This window comes from Aotus nancymaae, unplaced genomic scaffold, assembly GCF_030222135.1.
Source record: "Aotus nancymaae isolate 86718 unplaced genomic scaffold, 86718_ANA_hifiasm-v0.15.2.pri h1tg000062l, whole genome shotgun sequence".
NCBI lineage: Eukaryota > Metazoa > Chordata > Mammalia > Primates > Aotidae > Aotus > Aotus nancymaae.
The window spans coordinates 878947-898761 of record NW_026988476.1 but is presented as its reverse complement, the minus strand read 5'-3'; the positions used below and the strand labels follow the sequence as shown (position 1 = coordinate 898761).

The 19815-nt window shown below is 45.6% G+C and overlaps 1 protein-coding gene across 1 annotated transcript in view; it reads left to right on the top strand.

Moving 5' to 3' along the window:
- Positions 1–19398: 19398 nt before the first annotated feature.
- Positions 19399–19815, top strand: part of PDIA5 (protein disulfide isomerase family A member 5) — a 91531-nt gene continuing 91114 nt past the window's right edge. The window contains exon 1 of the mRNA XM_012476196.2: positions 19399–19577. Coding sequence (XP_012331619.1) covers positions 19536–19577 — 42 coding nt within the window. The 5' untranslated portion in view covers positions 19399–19535. The remainder of the gene's footprint in view (positions 19578–19815) is intronic.

Below are 19815 nucleotides of genomic sequence, written 5' to 3'. Positions count from 1 at the left end.
TGGGAGGCTAAGGCTGGTGGATCACCTGAGGTTGGTCGTTCGAGACCAGTCTGACCAACATGGAGAAACCAAAATAAGCCAGGTGTGGTGGCGCATGCCTATAATCCCAGCTACTCGGGAGGCTGAGGTAGGAGAATCGCTTGAACCCAGGAGGCAGAGGTTGCGATGAGCCAAGATTGCACCATTGCATTCCAGCCTGGGCAACAAGAGTGAAACTCTGTCTAAAAAAAAAGATCTAGAAGCATCTTAATGGGGTTAAAGGTCAACACTGGCACTTCGACAGTTAAACTTCAGTCTGTGGAAAAGACACCAATCCCAGCAGCTCCTTCCCTCCTGCCAGATGAGGGAGGCAGCACTGTGTATCCGTGAGCCTCACGGTTCCCATCATCACCTTTATTGCTCTCTTTAAATCCTGGGGTTTCAATTTTCCTTCCCATCAGAATGATTCTGCTTTTAACAACCCCAGGCCTTTCTCCCTGTTATTCTCTAGCCCCAGGCTGGTGCATCCACATCATCTAAGAGAGGCATCTCTGTCAAGCGGAGGGCAGCACAGACACCAAGGAGCTGTGTTGTCACTGATTTATGACTCCCCACCCTCTGCCTGTTGAGGAAAATTACTTTATCAAGATGAGAAATCAGGGGTGGGGGCGGAGCAGGTTTCCTGATTGGTTCCAAACACTTTCCTGCATATTTCAGAGGCACTTATATTTACAAGTCATCAGGACTGCATGCAAGTGATGTGGAGAGAAATGACCAAATATTGAACAGAGGGGCGTGATTTGCCTTACATTTATTCAGTTCTGCTTTTCAGGATTTACAGGGTGGAGGGTAGCAATTCTGAACATAGAAATAAGAAGCAGGAGCAGCCTGCCTGCACACGTTTTAGGGGAGATACTTTTCTGCCTCTTAGTCTCCCATTCGACGGATCTGAATGCAATTGGGATTCAATAGTATCATATTCATCATCATCCATGTCATGGTCATCACATTTCAGAGCCGGCAGGTTCTTGAGCACCCTCCTGGTCGAATCTATTGTTTCACAGATTAGGAAACTGAGGTTCAGAAAGGAGGAAAAACTTGCTGAAGGTCACACTGTGAAGCTGAAGCTGAAGCTGGGGCTAAAAGCCAGATCCTCTGACTTCTGATCTATTGTTGTCAGGCCTTTTGCAGGCAGCCTGAGGTGCTACGTGTGGCGTGTGGCCCGGGGGCCTTAGCATTGTTTGCAGGGATCTTAACATTAGGGTGTCTCCAGTCCGACAGACATGTGAAAAAATGCACAAGGCAGATATTTTTTGTTTTTATGGTTTGTTCCCAGCTAAGCAATAATGTAATCATGTTATAAAAATCTGGAAAGTAGGAAAAAGAATTAGTCTTATCATTCTAACACAATCTATGTTAGCATTTTGTTTCTTACTTTCTACTTCCTTTATATTTAGTTTCCTTTGCGTGTAGTTGTGATTATAGTATATCTGCACAATTTTGTGTCCTACATTTTTATTTAACTTTATGGCATAAGCATTTTCCATGTTATTACTTTGGCTTCATAACCATGATTTTAACGATTACTTAATATTCTACCAAATAGATGTACCACAGTTTACTTATACATTCCTGTATCATTGGACATTTAGGTTTTGCCAGCCTTTCGTTAGCATAAATAATGCTGCAATGAACATCCTACGCATATAGCTTCCCCCTATATTCATGTTATTTCTGTAGGATAGCTTCCAAAAGTGGAATAAGTAGGCCAATTATTCTGAACAGCTTTATTCTCTTGATACATATTGCCAAATTGTCTGCTAAAAGCTTCTTACTAATTTACATAAACAATTTTGAATAAGAGTCAAAAGAGCAACCAAATAAAAACTTGTCACGGAATAAAATAAGAACCACTCCATGTACACATCGTGGACGCATGATGGTTAAATGCATTCTGGTGCTTGTGCTGTGGGATAAGCATCTCGCTCTCATCGTTGAATAGGGGCGGGGCGCGGTGGCTCACGCCTGTAATCCCAGCACTTTGGGAGGCCGAGGCAGGTGGATCACGAGGTCAAGAGATCGAAACCATCCTGGTCAACATGGTGAAACCCCGTCTCTACTAAAAATACAAAAAATTAGCTGGGCGTGGTGGTGGGTGCCTGTAATCCCAGCTACTCGGGAGGCTGAGGCAGGAGAATTGCCTGAACCCAGGAGGCAGAGGTTGCAGTGAGCCGAGATCGCGCCATTGCACGCCAGCCTGGGTAACAAGAGCGAAACTCCGTCTCAAAAAAAAAAAAAAAAAGAAAAGAAAAGTGGAAGAAAGCAAAGGCCCTCTGGCCTGTCATGATGTTCTCATTTCCAGGCTTCAGCACTGTAGCTCTTGTGGCTGCACAACAGAATCACCTGAAATATTTCAAATTGCTGCTATCCAGGGCTGGACCCTAGAGATTCTAGTTTAATTGGCCTGGGGTGTGGTCTCGCGCTGAGATGGCAGAAGTTTTCCAGGTGATTCTATTTCAAGGCCAGGTCAAGCACCCCTGCATGGGTTGAGAGGCAGTCCGGGAGACTGAGGTCAACAGAGACAGTGAGTGATGTCCCTAGCCCCGGTGTTTCCTCCTCTGTTTCCTGTGCCCCCGGAGACCTCAGCCCATGGGTGCTGACAAGTCTCTCACAGCTCCGCCCATCCTGAGGCCGGAAATGCCTGCTACATCCGGCTCCCACGGGCCCCAGGGACTCCTAAGAGGATGAAATGAGGAAGAGCACAAAGTCAGGGACAACTGTGGAGCTTCCAAACTGCCGCCTAAGGGACCTTAAAAGGATGGGAGGCCAGGTGCGGTGGCTCACCCTGTCATCTCAGTACTGAGAAGTCAAGGTGGGAGGATCGCTTGAGCCCAGGAGTTTGACATTCTGGCCTACATAGTGAGACCTTCATTTCTACATTTTTTTTTTTGTTTTTTAAGTTAGCTAGGCATGGTGGTATGTGCCTGCAGTCCTACATACTTGGGAGACTGAGATGGGAGGATTGCCTGAGCCAGGAGTTCAAGGTTACAGTGAGCTATGATTACGTCACTGTACTGCAGACTGGGTGACAGAGTGAGGCCCTGTCTCAAATTTAAAAAAAAGCAAAAATAGGAATTCCAAATGTTCAACTTTAGGGCTTGGTAAACACATGGTAGTACATTCACACCCTGGAGTATCATGTAGCCACTAAAAAGAGTTTATTTGTGCTAAAATAAAGTGAAAATAAAATACAATAAAATAAAATGAAAAGCTCTTCAAAATCCTGAATGGAAAAAAAAGCCAGGTGCAGAAGAGATGTACGGTATAATCTGATTTAGGTAAAAAGAACCCTACTACACACATATTCACTTGTTTACACACAGAAGATGTCAGAACAGATACATAAGGAACGAACAGGAGTAGCGATCTTAGAAGGATGGTTTTGGAGGCGTGGGAGTGGGAAGCGTGGAAGGGATCTGAACTGTTCACCTTGGGCCCTTCTTTACTACTTATAGTGTATGTCTCAAACACGTATTACTTTTGTAATTTTATTTTTAAAAGACTATCATATGGTTTTCCGATAACAGGGGGCCAGGAAGAAAGACAATAGTGAGAATAATGACCTCATACATTCCTCCTAGCACATTACAGTTCTAAAGGCACAATCACTCTTTTGAGATGAGTTGGGTCAGTATTATTCTCATTTTATAAGCAAAGAAACGGAAGCTCCAGGGAGCAAAGACATAGCAAGATAATCAGAACTGATCACGTGTAGACTCGAGTTCAAGGCTTCCAACTTCTAACCCTCTGACCTCAGCATCCTTTCTGTGATTCCATACTACAGAAATGAATCCCAGAGAAGCAGGATTCAGATATCCCACAAAATGCTGATTTCCACTCGCCATGGCTTTTCCTGCCCTCAGCCACTCACACTGGAGCTTGGAAGGCAAGGAAAAGTACCCCAGGGAGCCTGCTCCCATAGGAGAAGGGGAGAAGCAGAGCTGGGCAACTGCCCTTCCAGGAGGCCAGTGGTGATAATGGGTCACTTAGCAAGCAGGCCCCTCCCCTGGGGCCCGAAGTTCCCTGTGTCCCAGGATGTGAGCTGAATGAAGGGGAGAGGCAGTCTGAGAGTGCTGAGAGTGACCTGGCTGGAAGTGTGTGAGGGAAGAGGAGAAAATACAATCACTGATCACTGAAAATGCAACGTGCAGCACAAAGCTTAGCAGCTGAAGTTGGCTCCCAGTCCAACCCTAATCACCAACTCTGGGGCATAAAGTGTTAATCAACCATCACTACTGAGTCTGGGCCTCAATTCCCCCTTGTCCCCAGGCAGAATTCTTCAGAGCAAAGCAGAGATAGTGAATAGCTCAAGCTCCATCAGAGCCCCATAAAACACCACACTGGCTGAGGCCGAGAGAATCTTTTAAAGGTCATTTGTGTACCTGGCTTCCGCACTGCACACCTCTCCACCGCTCTCCACTAAATCTCCAGTGCTTGTTGGGCGGGGGTAGGAGGGGTGCATCTTCCTTGCTTCTGTGTCCGCCACAGCACTGTGCCTCCAAGTGGCATAGAAACATCTCTGAAAATGTATATCAAAGTAAATGGAATGGACACCATCAAAGATAGTGATGGCCAATAATTATTCCATTTATTTAATTAATTCATGGTACCAATAATATAAATTATACATTATATATTATAAACATAATATATTGTTATGTTTTATTAATTTTATAAATTTCTATGATTTTACATTTATCATGCTTTTTTTTTTTTGAGACAGGGTCTCACTCTGTCACTCAGGCAGGAGTACAGTGGCACAATCACAGCTTACTGTAGCCTTGACCTCCCAGAGTCAAGCAATCCTCCCACCTCAGCCTCTTGAGCAGCTGGACTACAGGCACTTGCTACCATGGCTGGCTAATTTTTTGTATTTTTCATAAAGATGGGGTTTCGCCATATTGCCTAGGCTGGTCTCAAACTCCTGGGCTCAAACAATCCCGAGCTGCCCACCTCAGCCTCCCAAACTGCTGGGATTACAGGCATGATCCCAAGCCACCCACCTTGGCCTCCCAAATTAGCCTTCAGCTAATTTTTATGAAGCTTGTGAAATAGAAACTAACCCTTACCACCTCCATTTTACAGATGCAGACACTAAGCCCTGCAGAGGTGAAAGAACTTTGTGGTCTCAGGCTGCACCGTGATTCAGGGGAAGCCTGGAGTCTAGACAGTGTGACTCAGAGTTAGTGCTGCTGCCCATACCACTTTGGAAGGACACTGTGTTTCTCCAGCAGAAAGCGTTCAGCCATATTAATCAGTAAGAGGTTTCCCAGAGAAGGATGGGGTAGTCAGGGTGGTGGGTTCAGAGCTACGTTTGATAGGGAATTATTTGGGTTTGTTAATGTAAAGAACGAAACTTTGAGGTGTGTTCATCTGATGAAAAATCTATCAAGCCACACTTACAATTTGTGCACTTTTTTGTATGTAGGTTATGCTTCAGTAAAAATTAAATTAAAAAGAACGACTGAGCAAATGGTCCCCAAGGCTCCTGGTGCTGTCTTATATAGAAGGATGACTGGTTAATGCCTTTGCCTCCCAGTGGGGTAGGAGAAGACAGGTGTTTGCTCCCTTGGAATCTCTCCCTGCTTCACAGCATCCTCCACACTGTCACCAAGCTGTCATCCTGAAATAAAGGCCCAATCAGGTCCTCCTCTGCCTACAATTCCTCAGTGTCTTCTTGTTACCTGCAAAATAAATTCCACACTCCTTGGCAAAGCCAGCCACATTCTGTGCCTACTCAGCTTTCCAAGCTAACCTTTCATAGGAGAGGGGGCAGAAGTAGTAACTGAGTAGAGAGACCCCGGGCTCAACTATCTTCTGGCCATGTAACCTTGGGCAGGTCCCTGAACCTCATCTGTAGAACAGGAGTGACAGTAATGTACCAAGGGAGAGGTCATGGTGAAGGGAACAGAGATTATGCACATCAAACGTATAAAATAATGTCAGGCACCCAGTTAGCTCTTAGTGAATGTTTGCAATCACTTTCCATTTTTCATCTGACTACCTTGACACCTTAGATTACTTTCTCACCATTCTCTGACCACAGGATCACACTCTTCCCCTCCTATCCCTATATCTTCACTACCCAACAAATTTTCCCCTTGTCTCTAAGAAGAACTCAACTGCCATTCCTCCAAAAGGCCCTTTCCAGCCCTTCCCCACCAATATGGAACTTCACGTTCTCTCGTGCTCCCATAGTGCTTTGTGCTTCCACTGGAGCACTTATTCTGTGGCACCTGCTCCGTTGTTCATTCTTCCATAGAATGAACTTTTCTCCATCACTGCTGCGTAAACCTCTTCTTGTTCATCTCCAGGAACCTCCCACTGAGTGATGGGCACTTTGCACATTGGAGAGGACAGCACCTAAGATGATTGTCCAGCAGGTGAACATCCCAGTCCTTTCTCTGAGACATGCCACTGTCCCCAGCAATTTGTGCAGTGCATCTTCAACCCCACTTCCCAAGCTACTGTTGATAGGGCTAGGGCTGAGCAACGGACCCAACCTGGCCCGATCAGTATATTCAGTCCTGGGAATCATAAGCGGAGGGAACAGCTGCTGCCAGTGTGGCCAGCATTGCCCCATCCCCCTCATTGTGGGTTGAATTGTGTCCCCCTCCCACCAGATAATTTTGAAGTCCTCATCCCTAGCACGTGACTGTGACCTTATTTGGAAATGGAGTCTCTGGAAATGATGATTCAGTTAAGATGAGGTCATTAGGGTGGGCCCTAATCCAACACGACCAGTGTCCTTTATTAAAAGGGGAAATCTAGACACAGACTTGTACAAAGAGAAGATGATAAGAAGTGACAGAGAAACACCATCTACAAACCAAAGAACCCTGAGGCTACTAGACAGTAGGAGAAAGGCAGGGAAAAGACATTTCCTCACAGCCTCCAGAAGGAGCCAACCCTGCTGATACCTTGATTTCAGACTTCTGGCCTCCAGAACTGAGACACTAAATGTCTGTTCTAAGCCACCCAGTTTGTGGCACTTTTTACAGTAGTCCTAGGACACTAATACACCTTCCTTTTGGTGAGCTTCTCCTCTCCCCTCAAGCATGTGGTTCAAGAATTTGCTCCTCTCCTCCTCCCCCGTGGTCATTGTCATTGTCGTCATCACCATCATCATCATCACTCGTCATTGCCATCATCATCAACATCATTATCATCATAACTAACCCATACAAAGCCTGACTTTGTGCTGGACACTATTCTAAGCAGTCTAAACTTAATCTTTATAACAATCTATGAGATGAGTCCTATTGCTATCCCTACTTAACAGATGAGAACACTGAGATATAGAGAGGTTTAAGTGCCAAGAGTCACAGAGCTAATCAGTAACAGAACCAGGATTTAAACCCAGGCAGTCTGACTTCGGAGCCTATGAGGGGTAGAAACATGTCCTAAGCAGGATCAAGTAGAGTTCTAAGGGTCATTTTTTAAAATTGGAATTTGGGAAAGAAGAGTCAAGCTCCTTAGGTGGTAAGATTTATCAGTCGTCATCAGGGTGTCATGGCCCTGGCCTTCAACGTGTGTAAAGGGCAGGTCTATATCAAAGAAGGGATGCTCACAGTCAGAAAAGAGAAATGGGGAGATGCATGATATCCAGTTTCTGTCACTCTCTGTCAAGGAGGCCTAGTCCCAGCCCTGCTCTTTCCAAGGCTTGTTTATAACAGCGTATAAATTACAGTTTTGTCCAAGATAGTTATGTTGGGTTTTCATCATTTGCAAGCAGAAGATTCTGGAGCAGCACACCTGCAAATTTAAAACGGGGACTGAAAGACTCCATTCCTATTGGGAGTGGTCTTTTGAGTGGCAGGGATGAAAATAAACCTTGGCTCCTTTGAGACAGGGGTCTCCTGCAAGAGACTGGGTATCAGAGAAAGCTGGGCTCTGCAGCCAGGGAGGAGGCAGTAGATGCCAAGAAAAGCAGAGAGGGGATGGAGAGAGAGCACGCCATGGAGTCCTGAGAGTTTTCAAGTTCTGAGGCTTGGCTGCATTCTCCCTGAATCTGTGTAATCTACACCCCCTTTTCAGTTTAAACTGGCACAAGTTGGTTTCAGTAGGTTGCATGCAAAGAATCATAAATAATAAACATGCAATAGGAACTCAATAACTGTTGAATATAATGGAAGGTTTTTAAGTGAGGCAGTAAGATGGAGATTATTCCTTAGCAATATTGCTCTGGAGCCTGTATGGTGGGGAGATGAGGTGGCGGAGTGCAGACAGGGGGCAGAGATTATGGAGAGATATCCGCAGAGGTCAGCATGAGAGGGGAGAGGCCAGCGGGGCTAAGAAGGGAAATGGGGGTGCTGACGGGAAGGACTTGGTGGGATTTCACAACCAAGGAGATGTGGGAGTAAAAGGAGACAGGATGTCAAAGATGACTGGGAATTTGTGCCTGGTTTCCAGAAGGAGGGATGACACCATTAATAGAAGGAGGGAAGTCGGCAGAAAAGATGAGCAGGCTCTGGCTCTCACACGCCAGCGCTGAGCCGAGGCACGAGTGACAGAGCTAATTAGCGTTAACCGAACAGAAAGAAATGGAACCTGGTGTTTGGGAGAGAAGTCAGCTGCAGAATTAGAGATCCAGGGAGTTCTCTTTAACTGAGACCTGAGGCCTGAGAGAGGCTGAGGCAGCTCAGGGAGATAACAGAGGAAGAAACCGGGAGAGGCACATTATTTAGGAAGTGAGAGACTAAGTAACCTAAAAAACTAAGAAAGAGCAGAGTCTGAGAGGTGGGGCAGAAGTGTAGCATGTGCAACACAGAGAAAATTGAGGAAGGAGAGGGTTTTCAGAAGAGGATCATGGTGAATGATGCTCAAAACCGCACACAGGCCAAGCAAGGACGTTCTCAGGGGTCTGAGACAAGGTGATTCGACTCACCGAGGAGGAGACCATGGGAAATTGCCAAGGGAGCAGTGAGTCAGCGGTGAGGAGGGGAAGACAGATGGGAAGGCCTTGGGGAGAGGAGGCTGCAAGTCATTTAATGCCACAGGCGTCTCCAGCTGTTTTCAACTTCTCAGGGAGTGGTGAGGATGATTTTACAGCTAGGAAAATATCTGAATGGCCTGTTTGATGAGAAAGGTTGAAGGCTCTAGGACATAACCTGGATATGCTGGTGAGGTTATGAGAAACTTGAACTACTCTGTCTGATAAACAGTCAGGGGTTGAGGGGTTGGAGATATGGACTGGGGGTGGAGGTTAGCAGCTGCCTCTAAGTAGAGGCAGAAGATGTGGAATGGTACCAGCCAGGACTCTTGTCTGTAAACAACAGAAACTGACCCTGACCCTAGCTAAGTAAAGCAGAAAAGAAATCCACAGGAAGACTCACAGGATCCAGGAGAAGTCTGGGTGCAGTGGCTCATGTCTGTAATCCCAGCACTTTAAGAGGCCAAGTTCGGAGGATTGCTTGAGCCCAGGAGTTCCAGACCAGCCTGAGCAACACAGACTCTATCTCTACTAAAAATACAAAAAATTAGCCAGGCATGGTGGCAGGGGCCTGTAGTCCCAGCTATTTGGGTGGCTGAGGTGGGAGGATCGCTTGAGCCCAGAAGGTCAAGGCTTCAGTGAGCTGTAATGGTGCCACTACACTCCAGCCTGGGCAATGGGAGTGAGACCTAGCTCAAAAAAAAAAAAGAATTCAGGAGAAGCATATTAGCTATTATGGTACAAAACAAATTACCCCAAGACTTAGAGGCTAAAAATAACACACATTCATTATCTCATAATTTCTGCAGGTTAAGGATTAGGGAGCAATTTAGCTGGGTGGTTCTGGTTGGGGCCTCTCATTAGGTTGTGGTTAGGATGTCCAGTGAGGCTTCAATCTTCTGAAGTGTGACTGGGGCTGGAGGAGCTGCTTTCAAGATGGCTCACTCACTAGGATGCTGACAGGAAACCTCAGTACTTCATTGGCTATTGACATGGGGCTTCATTCTCACCCATGCAAGACTCTTCATAATCCTACCTGAGAGTCCTTATGACATAAAAAGTGGCTTCTCCCATATGGGCAATCCGAGAGCGAGAGGAAGGAGAGAGTCGCAGTGCCTCTTCTGGCCTGGTCTCACAAGTTACACGTGGTCACTTCTGCCATATTCTTTTCATGAGAAGTGAGTCACTAAGTCTAGCTCCTCCTCACAGAGAGGGGAATTAAGCCCCAGCTCTTGAAGGGGCGAAGTATCAAAGAATTTGTGGACATATGCTAAAATTAAAACTATCCAGGAAAGTTGGAGAATGAGACTTGAAAAACAGGCAGAAAGTTGGACGGCCAATGACCCAGCCGAGGCCACACCAAGGAATAGCCTACTTAGGGCTGGACACTCTAGGCTGTGGGGCCCAGACATGGGTGCCCTCTTTAAAATATAAACATTCCTTCCGTTATTCAGAACACTTGCTCCAAAGACACAGTCACTGGCCTAGGCAGCTGGTTGGCTGAGTTTGAATCGCTGTGTGCACACCTCAGCTGCAACATGGCCTTTGGGGATGCTGCAAATATGAGGCAGGATTCCGACTGTCACCAAGACCTATATGGTTCGAGATCTTCCAAACACACATACACGCACAGGCACCATTAGAGCAATCCCCATCACAGAAGGGTTTCTGTCTGATCTTCCAACCCCAGATGGATGTCCAACAATTTGATTCAATTCTAACACTGACTCCCAGTGTTAGTGCAGACCCCACAGGTTAAGGGGCCGCATCATGGTTGGGTCAGCACAGGATGGAGAGAAACCAAAGCGCCAGTATCTCCAACTCCAATATCTTGTTTCCACCGAGATGCATGTGCTTTAGTGGAAACGAGATATTGGAGCTAGAGATGACAAAAGAAAACATATTATCCCTGAGATCTCCCAGAATCTCACCGGGAGAATCCTCGATCGAGACTCTCCAAAGATATTTAGTGGGGAGAAGGTGTTGGGTTGTTTCCCATCATAAGTGAGAAAAGGTTTCGAGTCGTTTAAATGTAACTATTAACAGAAGGGTGACCCTATAAGCTAGAGGATCTGAGGATATCCTGGATGCTGACATTTGGCTTTAAATATAAACTTGGAGTCTTCAGAAATTTGAATGTTATTGTTAAGGAAGAAAATGATGTCTTCTAAGGTCAGCCCTGGATTTAGTTATAGCAAGTCAATGTGTTTTTGTTGTTGTTGTTTTATATGAGCTAGAGCCTGGGGCCTTGTAGGTAAAATCAGTTGGAGAGCTAAGTTATGAGAAAAAATGGGGAAAGTGAAAAAAATAGAGACACATTAGAGATATAGTTCTCAAAGGAGACCTTCTTAGCAGGATGAAGTCCAAATGCATGACCACAGGGTCCTCCAGTTTCACTTAGGGTCCATGAAAGAGGACTAAAAGCACAGGTCCTGGAACCATGACTGGGTAGAGTTTGCCTGGAGGATTCCAGCCACACGGGGTGGGGTGGTCATAAGTCTAACTGAAGGCCAAGGGGTGGGCCTGCAGGACTACAGGGTTAAACAGCTCACCAGCCGGAGCCAGAATGGGTAGGAGGAAAGGAGGGCAAGATGGTCAGAAAAGAGAAGGACCCAGGCCAGAGAGGACAGGCAGGAAGCACACTTGCTACCTTGAAAACCAGGCTTTGTAATGTGATGCTTTCTTAATGAAATGTCAGATGGAAGCCCTACAAAAATGAGTCTATGATGAATGTCCAATAATGAGCTACTAATTATTGTTCAATAACCAACCACGCTCTTTCTAGGCCTGCCCTGGAAACAAAGGTTGACTGTTGTCACTGTCAGTCCCTCCAGGGGGGATGGGCTGCCCACCCAGCTTCATTCTCCTGAAGCTGTCCTTCTATATGCCCATTTTTGGAAGGACACAGCCTAATCCAAGTCTGTGACCGTTCTTTTTTGGTCTTAAAATTACTTGATCAGTTTGTTCAGCTGTTTGTCTATATTCATATCAAGAGAGTTTCCTTGTCTATGTTGTCAAACCCTCTTGCTACAGTTCATTTCAGATATTTAATGAGCTCCTGCTATGTACCAGGCACTGGGGATACAATGATAAATGAAGTAAACCAGATGCCATGCCATCATTGCCCTTAAGTGTTCACACCGTGTGTGTGTGTGTGCATGTGTGTGTCTGTATGTTGGGATATGGGTGTTGGAGTGGTTGAGAGACTGGACATTGTAGGAAAATACAATATATCGTAAAGAGGACAAAGATGAGCTAAATATGCATCCAGTACAAATGCTAGCTAGATATTTTATACATATCATCTCATTTACTCATCAATATAACTCTGTAAAGAAAGTACTGTTATTATTCCCATTTTACAGAAAGGGGATGTAGAGTCATGTCACTGCTCTAAGGCCACACAACTAGTAAGTAGCAGAGCCAGGACTCATATCCATGACTTTCTAAGGTCACAGTTTTTTATAAATTGTAGCAAATACACACAACATAAAATTTACCGTCTTAACTAAACTATTTTTAAGTGTACACTCAATAATGTTAAGTACATTCACATTGTGGTACAACAAATGCCCAGAATGCTTTTGATCTCGCAAAACAGAAACTCTATACTTATTAAATATCTAAAAAAAAAAAAAATCTACTTCCCATTTTCCCATTTGTTCCTCCCCAACTCCTGGCAACCACCATTCTAGCTCCTGTCTCTATGAATTTGACAATCCCAGGTAACTCATAAGTGATACCAAACAGTATATGCCTTTGTGTGACTGGCTAATTTCACTCAGAATAGTGTCCTCAAGGATCATCCATGTTGTAATTTGTACCAGAATTTCTCCCCTTTAAGGATGACTAATATTCCATTGCATACCATACTTGGTTTATCTAGTCATTCGTCAGTGGACAGTTGCATTGCTTCCATATTAGGCTCTTGTGAATAATGCTGCTATGAACACGTGTGTACAAATATCTCTTCAAAACACTCCTTTCAATTTCTTTTGGATATGCCCAGAAGTGGAATTGCCAGGTCATATGATAATTCTACATTTAATTTTTTGAGGCACTGTCATACTATTTTCCATAGTGCTGCACCATTTTACATTCCCATCAACAGTGTACAAGGGTTCCAATTTCTCCACATCCTTGCCAGCACTTGTTATTTCTTCAATTATTTCTTTAATTTCTTTTTCCTCTTTCCCTCCCTCCCTCCCTCTCTCCTTCTTTTCTTCTTCTTCTTTCCTTCCTTGTCTTTCTTTCTTTCCTTCCTTCCTTCTTTCTTTCTCCCTTCCTTCTTTCTTCCTTCCCTCCCTTCCTTCTTCCCTCCCTCCTTTCTTTCTTTCTTTTTTCTTTCTTTCTTTCTTTCTTTCTTTCTTCTCTTTCTTTCTGTGTGAGTTCTTTCTATATTCTGGATATTAACCCATTATTAGATATATCATTTACGAGTATTTGCTCCAATCCTGTAGGTTGCTTTTTTACTCTGTTGATTGTGTCCTTTGATGCACTCTAGTTTTTAATTTTGATGCAATCCAATTTATCTATTTTCACTTTTGTTGCTTGTGCTTTTTGTTTCATATTTAAGAAATAATTGCCAAATCCAATATCATGTAGCTTTCCTACTGTGTTTTCACCTAAGAGTTTTATAGTTATAGTTTTAGCTTTTACATTTAGTTCTTTGATCCATTGAGTTAATGTTTGTATATGGTGTAAGGTAAGGGTCCAATTTTATTCTTTTGCATGTAGACATCTAGTTTTCCCGACACCAGTTTTTGGTCCTCCATTGTTAGCTATTTTTAAATGTACCATTCAGTGGCATTAAGAACATTCATATTGCTGGGCAGCCATCACCATTATCCATCTCCAGAACTTTTCATCATGCCATACTGGAACTCTATACCCAATAAACAATGGCTCCTTCCCTCTGTTCCCTGGAAGCCACTGTTGTACTTCCTTCTTCCATGAATTTGTCCCAGTCTTTGTTCTTGAGGACCATGCTCTAAATGGGAAATTGTAACAGCACAGAGCAGGGACACTTAGCTCTGGACCGGTGGGGTGTTGGTAGGAGGATGACAAGTGTAAGAAGCGGCTTTTGAAGGAGGGGTGCCCAAACTGGGCAATTTGACATTTGGGGTGACAGATCCAAACCATATCATACCTTATAATCCATGGATGTGTGTGATTAATTCTCATGGTGTAAACAGGCCCATGTGCCCTGATTCAGATGTGAAATCTTACCAGCACCCCAAGAGACCATTTCTAGTGACTTCTGACACACTTCCCCCAAAGGTAACCACTATTTTGACTTCCAACAAAATAGACAACCTTTGCCTTGTGTTTCTTGTATAAAGAAATCCTACAGAATATACTCCTCCGTGTCTGGCTTCTTTGGTTCAACATTCCTCCTTTTTTTCTGGGCCAATTCTTATCTTGCTTGAACATCAGAAAATGGTCATCGTGCTAGTCCTTATCCCAGCTGAGATGATGGAGGGGAACTGGCTACACAAATATTAGATGGTGTCACAATTTGCAATAAACTGCAGGACGAGAAGTGTCTCTGGCCTGGCCCTGCGGGGCTGCTGCTGGAAAACGGATGGTGCCCATGGAGGGGTCTAATGGAGGAGGGACAATGTTTGTCCTGTGCTATTCTCCTAATATTTCAAGGAGAGTGAAGCTTGGAATTGGTAAGCATTCCCAGAAGGGCCACAAATTGCATTTTAGCTTGTTTCAATTGCAGAATGAAGTGGCTTGTTTTCTTGGAAATGTTTATTTTCCCCCCTCGGTCCCTTGCCCTCTGTTTCCCTGGCTCTCAGGTGCATAGCTTCTTTCCTCCCTTCCTCCCCCGGCTCTTGCCCCTTTTGGCAGTTACATTTCTGCAGAGTTTAGCCCTCCCTGGACCCAGGAACTTTTAGTGAGTCTTGGACTTGGAAGATAGAAGAGCTACAAGGAATTCTGAAGATTAGCTGATTCACCCCACCCTTCATTGTTTAATGACTTAAGAAAAAGGCTAAGAGATAGTGTATATAAACTGTAAAATCTCAGCATGTAGCTCAGATAGTAAATCAGTTCATCTGGAATAATACATTTAATTTTAAATGTTATGTAACTACCATCGAATCAAGATACAGGCTGGGCACAGTGGCTCACTTCTGTAATCCCAGCACTTTGGGAGGCTGAGGTGGGCAGATCATTTCAGCCCAGGAGTCCAAGACCAGCCTGGGCAATATAGCAAAACCCTGTCTCTACTAAAAATACAAAAATTAGCCCAGTATGGTGGTGTGCACCTGTGGTCCCAGCTACTTGGGAGGCTGAGGTGGGAGGATGGCTTGAGCCCTGGAGGCGGAGGTTTCAGTGAGCTGAGCTTGCATAACTGCACTCCAGCCTGGGCTGGACTTTGAGACTCTGGGTTTTGAGACTCTGTCTCAAAACAAACAAACAAAAGAGCAAGATGCAGAGCATTTCCAGTACCCGGAAGGCTTGCTCTTGCTTTCGCCGCAGTCCGTCTCTATTCCTCGTCCACTTGTTTTCTCTTATCATCACAGACCGTAGTTGCCTGTTCTTGAACTTCAGATAAATGGAATCATACAGTACATATTATTTTGTGTCTGGCTACTTTTGCTCTACCTCAGGATTTTGAGATTAATCCACATTGTTACATATATCAGTAGTTTGTTCTCTCTCTCTCTTTTTTCAGAAATGCTATCACGAATTTATCTATCCTGTTCTGACAGTTGGGCTGTTTCCAGTTTGGGCTACTGTACCAGTTCGTTAGGGCTGCCATAACAGACCGCCACAGACTGGGTGGCTTAAATGACAGAGATTTATTTTTTTATTATTCTGAAAACTAGAAATCCACAATCAAGATTTTGGCAGGGTTGACTTCTGAGGGCCTCTCTCCTTGGCTTGGTTGACCGTCTGTCTTCTCTCTGTGTCTTCACATGATCTTTCCTCTATATATGTGTCCTAGTCTCTTTTTATAAGGAAACCAGCCATATGGGACTAGGGTCTACCACAATGACCTAATTGAAACTTAATTACCTCTTTTTGTTTGTTTGTTTTTGAGACGGAATTTCACTTTTGTTGGCCAGGCTGGAGTGCAATGGCAGGATCTGGGCTCACCACAACCTCCACCTCCTAGGTTCAAGCGATTCTTCTGCCTCAGCCTCCCAAGTAGCTGGGATTACAGGCATGCACCCCCACACCTGTCTAATTTTGTATTTTTAGTAGACACGGAGTTTCTCTATGTTGGTCAGGTGGTCTCGAACTCCTGACCTCAGGTGATCTGCCCGCCTCGGCCTCCCAAATTGCTGGGATTACAGGCGTGTACCACCACACCTGTCCTTTAATTACCTCTTTAAAGCCTCCAAATACGGTCATATTCTGATGTACTAGGGGTTTAGTTAGGACTTCAACATATGAATTTTGGGGACACAAGTCCATAACAGTTTCTGCCAACAAAGCTGCCATGAACATTTTAGTGCAGATTTCGTACATGTACAGTTGTCCAAAGTAGGGGAGCCGATTTACATTCCCACAGCAATGTGTGAGAGTTCCAGTAGCTCTGCATCCTCACCAACCACCTCATTTTACAGATGAGAAACAGAGACCCACAGAGGGGGTGCAAGGTTCACTTTCCCACGTGCAGATCATGAGTTTGAGGTTGCAGAGCAAAGCATGCCAAGGAAGCTCTGTCCCCAGACTGCTTTCGGAATTTCTGACCCTTCCCAACACATTACCTTGCTCAATCATTCAGTCATTCATCAAAAAGAATATTCAGAACCATGTGTGGCTCCGTCCTGTGCTAGGCTCTGGAAGAAAGGTGATGAACAGAGAGCTGGGAAACTGACATTCAGGTTGGAGCAATAGACAATGAACACAAGGACTCAGTAAGTCTTGTCCACTGTAGTAGGTGCTGGGGAAGGAAGCAACAGAACCTAAGCAGAAGTTGAGATAGAGAAAAAGGAGCTTGGCAGTGAGGAGGGTAAACTCACGTATAGGTGGGCTGCTCTGAAGGGCCTCTCTGAGAACAGACAGATAGGAGAACCCTGAAGGATTCCAAGGCACCAGCCAGCCAAAGACCAAGGAAATTGCTGAGACAGAGAGAATAGGAGGAGCACAAGCTCTGAGGCAGGAGCAGCTCTGGAGTGGGGAGGGGCAAGGAAATGATGATCTATGAAACTGGACTGGGTGGGCAGGGGTAGGCAGGAGATGAGTTCTACCGGGCGAGGGCCTAGGTCATGCAGGGCTTGCAGGTCATGGGAAGAGTTTGTATTTTATTCTAAGGGCAATGGGAAACTACTGGAGGGTTTCAGGGTAGGGGTAAGCAAGATCCAACTGACATTAACAAATGGATGGTACAGGGGAGAAGCAGGCACACTCTTTCAGAGACTGCTACTCTTCCCCAGATAATAGTCACTGACATGTCAGTGATTTAGACTTGGGAGGTGGCAGAAGAGATATATTTTGGAGGTAAAACTGACAGGATGTGGTGGGGGGTTGGATGTGCCTGTTGAGAAAAGGAAGTGAAGTGAGTGATGGATGACTTCTAAGCTTTGAGCTTTGACCCTCCTGACAGAAGGCAAGGACCTTTCAGCTATAACTTACCAACCTCTGACTGTGCAGTTCTCTTGTCCATCTCACTACTGGATGTCTTGAGCCTCAGGACATAGTAAGTGTTCAATAAACATTCTTGAATGTATAAACTGACTGCAGGCACAAATGCTTTAGCACAACAGGACCCAAACTTTTTGGCACCAGAGACTGGTTTTGTGGCAGACAAGTTTTCCACAGATGGTGGGGGGGCAGGGGATGGTTTCGTTCCACCTCAGATCATCAGGCATTAGTGTTAGCTTCTCATAAGGAGCCCACAACCTAGATTCCTTGGATGTGCAGTTCACAATAGGGTTCACACTCCTATGAGAACCTAATGCCATCTGATAGGAGGCAAAGCTCAGGCAGTAATGCTTGCTGGCCCACTGCTCACCTAGTTCCTAACAGGCCACAGACTGTCCAGAGGCCCAGGGTTTGGGGACCCCTGCTTTAGCACATGGAATGGGTTCAATAGTTTTTTTCTTTTGAAAATTTTTCTCAGGTAAAATCTGTATAACATCAATTAACCATTTTAAAGTATACAGTTTAGTGGCATTTAGTACATTCACAATGTTGTGGAACCATCATCTCTACCTAGTTCCAAAATATTTTTATCACCCCCAAAGGAGTCCCAATACTCATTAATTAGTCATTCCACATTCCTTCCTCCCCACCCCCAGCCCTGGGCAATCTCTACTATGCTTTCTATCTCTGTGGATTTACCTATTCTTAATATTTCATATAGATATAATCACATCATATGTGGTCTTTTGTGGCTGGCTTCTTTCATTAGCATACATTTCTGAGATTCATTTATTGTAGCATGTATTAACACTTTAACCCCTCACCCCCTCACACACACACCACTTTTTTTTTTTTTTGAGACAGGGTCTCACTCTGTGGCCTAGGCTGGGGTGCAGTGGTGTGACCTCAGTTCACTGCATTCTCCATATCCCAGGTTCAAGCAATCCTCCTGCCTCAGCCTCCCAAGTAGCTGGAAATACAGGTCCTCACCACCACCCTGGCTATTTTATTTTATTTTTATTTTTAGCAGAGATGAGTTCTTTCTATGTTGCCCAGGCTGATTTCAAACTCCTGGGCTCAAGCGATCCTTCTGCATCAGCCTTCCAAAGTGTTGAGATTACAGTCATGAGCTGCCCTGCTGGGCCACTTTACTCCTTTTAATGGCTAAATAACATTCCATTAGATGGATGTATCACATTTTGTTTATCCATTCATCCTTTGACAGACATTAAGAGTTGTTTCCACCTTTTGGCTATTGTAAACAGTGCTGCTGTGAACCCTGGTGTACATGCATTTGTTTGAATACCTGTTTTCAATGCTTTAGGGTATTTATGAGTGGAATTGCTGGTCATAAGGTAATCTATGTTTATCTTTTTGAGGAGCCACCAAATTGTTTTCCAACAGCCCAATAACGTTTTACTGAAGTTAAATAGAATAGGCAGGGGGGAGTCTGGGAGGCAGGGATGAGGGCTTTTCCTGTCCTTCACAGGCAGCACTGGACTCTGCCATTTTTACTGGTGATCTGGGTCAACGTACTTAAATTCCCTGGGCTGCCTCCTAATCCTCAAAGTGGAGAAGATAAAACCTAATTTCTGCGAGCTGCGTGAGATACTGTTTCTGAAGCTCCAGGCACAGAGCAAGCCTCGCGCATTGATTGCCTTCCCTTACTCCCTGACCTTGCCTTTTCGCACTTCACTCGCTGCCACGTGGCCTCGAAGCCCAGTCCGCACCTGCAGCCCCCAGCTGAGCCGGGCTGCAGACTACAACTCCCAGCGAGCACTTCTTCCCGGCCTCCTCTCCCTCGCTGCTGCGCATGCTTTGGCAGACGTGGCACCGGGAACTCGGAGGCGGGGAGCGGCTGGGAAGTGGCGGTGGTGGTTGGCCGCGGTGGAGCTAGCGAGCGGGCGGGCGCGGGCGCGGGCGAGGAGACAGGAGCCAGCAGTGGGCAGCGGCGGCGGGAATGGCGCGGGCCGGGCCGGCGTGGTTGCTGCTGGCGATCTGGGTGAGACTGTGGGGCAGGGGTCCGCGCCGGCACGTGTGCCCCGCGTGCCCTTCTGCGCTCTCTGCTCCAGCCCTATGCGGGACGTGCTGGGAGCTGCCCGGGGCTCCGGGATGAGGGCGTGCGTGCCAGCAGGCGGGCACGGGGTGCTACGCGGGAGACAGCGGGAGTCCCGGTGCCCTCCCTGTCTAGTGCTCCCGGGCGCAGGGGCAGGAGGCAGCTCTGGGGCTCCGGGCGATCA